The 4,539-nt window shown below is 41.4% G+C and overlaps 1 protein-coding gene across 1 annotated transcript; it reads right to left on the reverse strand.

Moving 5' to 3' along the window:
• Window positions 1-1,178: 1,178 nt before the first annotated feature.
• On the reverse strand, window positions 1,179-4,220 carry LOC119884806 (geranylgeranyl transferase type-2 subunit beta-like; the record flags this gene model as incomplete). Its single annotated transcript, XM_038695112.1, is given in 1 exon segment — window positions 1,179-4,220. A coding segment is annotated over 1 exon segment (61 nt), but the record flags the coding sequence as incomplete, so codon positions are not given.
• Between the last annotated feature and the right edge of the window lie 319 nt (window positions 4,221-4,539).

The raw sequence follows: 4,539 nt of genomic DNA on the forward strand, positions 1-4,539 counted from the left end.
TAGCACGAATAATTCAAAAAGTACATTTTATGACTCATTTATCAGCTTCTGGGAAACTTTTTTAGGTTAAAACACGACACCTGCTAGATAAAACAGCACGCAGAGCAGGTTGTACTAAAAAAAATAAAAATTACATTAATCCTGCAGTTTATGATATAAAATAGTTTAACAAATCCAAGACCTGCTGGCTGTGTTTTGGTCTTTGTTCTGTTTAATTAGTTTTTTTTGTGTTTTTGGTTGAATAGATGATTATTGTAACTGATTTTTATTAGAGGAAACAAATATTTAAAGCATGGTGCACACCGCACTACTTTCTCTAATCAGGAGCTAGCTTGTCAATAAAACGCCTTTTGCGCTTTACTTGCATGTGTCAGATTTCAGACAGCCAAAATCATATAATGCTCTTATAAAGCTGTGAGAAACCCTCAAATAAATAGCAGGAATTGTGTTTTAAGAGTGATTTTATTCCTGTAATCTCTTTTTCCTTGCTCAGCTCTGTGCACAGTACAATTCAATTGGATGTCTATTGTCTTAGTTTTAGAGAAACAAATAAACGAAAGATGTTTTTTGGATTAATCCAGGCAGAGTAATTGTCTGAAGTTATTATTAAGAGTTAAGACCATACTTGTTTGGAGACAGTTACTGCTGCTGTCCACTTTATTTTTGTTTATTTAAATGTCGTCAAAGAGTAAAGAAAAGACAAAATAAAAGTTTATATATTGCAACGACACAAACTGTTACTGCCAACAATGTTGTTTACGCACAAGTCTTTCACATCTATTGGTGATGATGGTGTTGTGAAGGTTGCACAAGTTACAGTTCTCCCACAATACCCTGGTTTCCTACTCCCCCCCCCAGAATCAACTGAAATTTGTAAAGCAGATATGCAAACAACAGCCAATAACAAAACACTGAGCAGAGGGATTTCCTTCTTTAAACTGCAGACACATAACCCCTGGAGCCAATACTTTATTTTGATGACGTATTCTCTGCCTCATTCAGTCCTGTTGTTTTAAAACATACTGAACCCACTGACCTCACAAGCTTCCCCTACATCCTGGTGTTATTGCACGTTATCCATCTGGCTGCAGGCTCAGCAGGTGCACACCAGTTAAACCTCAATCTCTTCAGTTACATGTCTGTCATACATACATTTGGCTAAACTACAGGCCTTAAAAGCTGCTGCTGCTGCTTCTTCTTCTTCTGCCTCCCCCACAAACCAAATCCTGAGCGTCCCATCTCCCTCCCGGCCTCGTACGTAATGCTTCTGGCTTCCCTGTGCAGCTGCAGAAGTGGATTAGCAGACGCTGAAGAGATGCGACTAGGAGCAGAACAGTCTGAACATTTACCGTTTCAGGGCTTTTAAAAATGACAAGAAAAATAATCTTCTACAATCATATATTAGATTATGATCCCAGAGCTCTGCTGCTGCAGGTGGCTCAGTAATCGCGTTCAAATCCTGCACGCGCCTAATTACAAGTCAACTCCCAAATCTGTGAGATTCATGCTTTGGTCAATTTTCCAGAATCACAACCAAATGCCCCGATAATGTTGATGAAGGGACATTTAGGTTCCAGCTGAGCGTTAGTCCAATCATTCATTCTGTCTGTAACAGTAGAGCATTTACTGCAGGACAAATCCAAATGCCACAACTGCACACACACGATTTATCCAAACAGACCGGAATGAGTGTTGCTTGTGCAGCTGAAAGAGAGATTTGAGTCTCACATGACGTTCAAATCCCAACAGTTTGTACTCACTCACACCTGCACTCCAGCACCAGAGGAAACGTAGCTCACACATATATTAAACATGCAGGTAATGCACCAAAAACACGGCTCCTAATACAAACCTGGGGCACGTTACATGTTGTGACTTCTTCTGGGCGTTGCCTTGGCTCAGCAGTTAGGACACTAACAATGAACCACAAGGTCCACAGTTCAAATCCAGCTGAGGAGCTTTTTTGCATCTCTCCACCATTTCTATTTTCCTAAAAGCATTATTAACTACCCTGTTCTTTTGCTAATTAAAAACACACCAAACTAGCAACCAGCAAACTGAGCATGCGAAAGCCCTGTACGACTTGCAAATGCATGTGCGACTTGCGAGCGGCGAAACGTGTGGGGAAACGTGAATATTGCGCTTACGCAGCGACTGGGAGGGAAGACTTCCTTCTCCACCTTATTATAGTGTTTATTCGCTAATTTAATCTGCTCCCTTTCCCTTCAGTTTCCCCACACTCGCACACACCTACACTTCTTGTCTCTTACTACAAACACACCTGGTTGCGATTCCGTATGTGAAGGAGGCGTGTTGACGAAATAGCCTATGAACATAAAACCAACATGGTAGCTAACTAATAGTATCTGCGCTGGTGTGTTCACAGTTGCTTTACTTGGTCAGAGCTTGTGAAATATTCACCATGAATGATAACAACTCTTTCTGCGAAATGCTAATGGATCGCCAAATATACCCGGGCGGCCCGCCAAAGACAAGTCTTTGAGTGGGAAACACTGCCAACCTGTGGCCAGGTAGGTGCCGTTTTACATAAGGCTACTTGCTGAACCTCAAATACAAAGTGAAAAGTGTCCGACGCACTGGGTGTAAAAATGATCATATTTATAATCTTGTTAACTTTTTCTCTCATTAGATAGTTCAGAATATAATCAAAATATTTCCTAATTTAGATGATGTTCCAGTTCGGCTGGTTGTTGACTTGAGAGCACTTCTCATTGGGGAACTTTTGTTTCTCTTTTAAAAAGGTTAATCCTGGCATTATTCTATATTTCTCTTCTTTACAAATAATCCCACAAAAAGACCATAACCAGCAATGTGTTGGTTCGTCTCTCTTTCTGATGTCCTGTCCGTGGCTCTCAGCTCAAACCTTTAAAAGCATTTCACAAATAAATACCTTTTTTAGAGTCATTTCCTAAAACAGCTGTTCACTGTAGTTTTTAAACAAAACAGGAGGAAATAGTGCATTTGTCTGGGACTATTTTCAGCAGCGGATGAATTTACATTCGGCGCTCCAGCTAGGATTTCAGGCAAGCGGGACGGTGTATGTGTGACTGAGTCAGAATATGGTGTGTTTAAATAGTTTTTGGACAACAATAGAGCTCTGCTGCATCTCAGGCCTGAGCCTTTGAATAAAAAGTGAGGTTAACAAATTTTACACGTCAAAGTAAGGTATTGTTTTAGTCCTCAGATACGGTCTTAAACTACATATTTAAAAACACCACACAGGCTTAACGTTACTTCTTTAACATTTAAAACAGATCTGCTTTGTGAGGAGACGTTGGGGGCTTGATGCTGCCATTGAGCAAGGCAGTAATGACACAATCAGTCAGCTCTTTTATCTGAGAGGAGGCAGGCGAGCCTCTCTCTCTCTCTCTAAAGAGCTTTTAAATACGGTTTTAATTATATTTATTCATTCAAAAAAATGTATTTCCTCTAAGAATAAAGTGTGAACTATCAGAACAAGTGAATACCGCCACGAGAAATGTTATTAAACACTGGGAATATTTGCTGTTTACAGTTATTTATTATTTATGTCAGCTAGCTGATACTTGATGCTAGCAAAGTTAGCAGGCTAGCTTGGAGGCTAACAGCAGCCGGCTTTGCGTCGGGACACGTTTTAATATAATTTTACGTTTATTAGTAAAGTGTTTGTGTGTTTTACTGTGTTGTATAAGCGTTAGTTGTCAGCTAACCGCCTGGCAGGAAGGCCTGCCTCAGCTAAAAGCTACACCCAGCTCCCACATTGCTGCTAACGGCTGCGCTAATGGTGCTAGCTCAGGCTTCCAAGTCCAGATTCAGTTTTAAAAAATAAATCCACCGGATCGGACAGCCAAGACGGTTTTCCCTGTCCTTTCCCCCCGCTAGCTGAGGTTGTTCCGGCAGTAAACATTATGAGGATAACGTTAGCCACCTAGCCCCCACCCCCCACCAAGCACATATTCTGCACCGATGATTATGTGTTGACACCGGGGGACCCGACATCTGCCTCGGCGGGCAGGAATCCGAGCACCGTGTGCGGGTAAAATGGCTGCCGGCCGAGCGGAGTGTCACAGCTTACCTTCAAGGAAAAAGCTTCTGTTGTGGGCCATGTTTTGTTTTTTTTTACTCCATGATCCTGCTCAGATGAAAGTGTAGCTCTGCAGCTCGGCAGTACGATCAGACTGCCTGGCTCAACGTCAGCCGCAGAAATCTGCCATGCTACCGGAAGCAACAGCCTCGCTTCAAAATAAAAGTTTATATTCTCAATGATGTGACAACAGAAAATATCCAGAATCAGTAGAAGTGCTAAAAGTACCACACTGTGACAAATCCTCTTTTACAAGTAAAGGCTCTGCTTTGACAAATGTTAGTTAAGTAAAATTATGTGAGTGTAATCAGACAAATGCTTTTGATGTGGAAGACCTGGGTTCGATTCCAGCTGCAACATCCGCCAGTGTGTCCTCCAGCAAAACACTTAACCGCTCCAGAGGCATGCAACCTGGATAAAATAGTCAGCTAAATGAGTAATTATTAGCATTATAA

The sequence above is a fragment of the Micropterus salmoides genome, unplaced genomic scaffold (genome assembly GCF_014851395.1).
Source record: "Micropterus salmoides isolate LMB-PRFRI ecotype aquatic unplaced genomic scaffold, ASM1485139v1 Ms_hic_scaffold_3679, whole genome shotgun sequence".
Classification (NCBI taxonomy): Eukaryota; Metazoa; Chordata; class Actinopteri; order Centrarchiformes; family Centrarchidae; genus Micropterus; species Micropterus salmoides.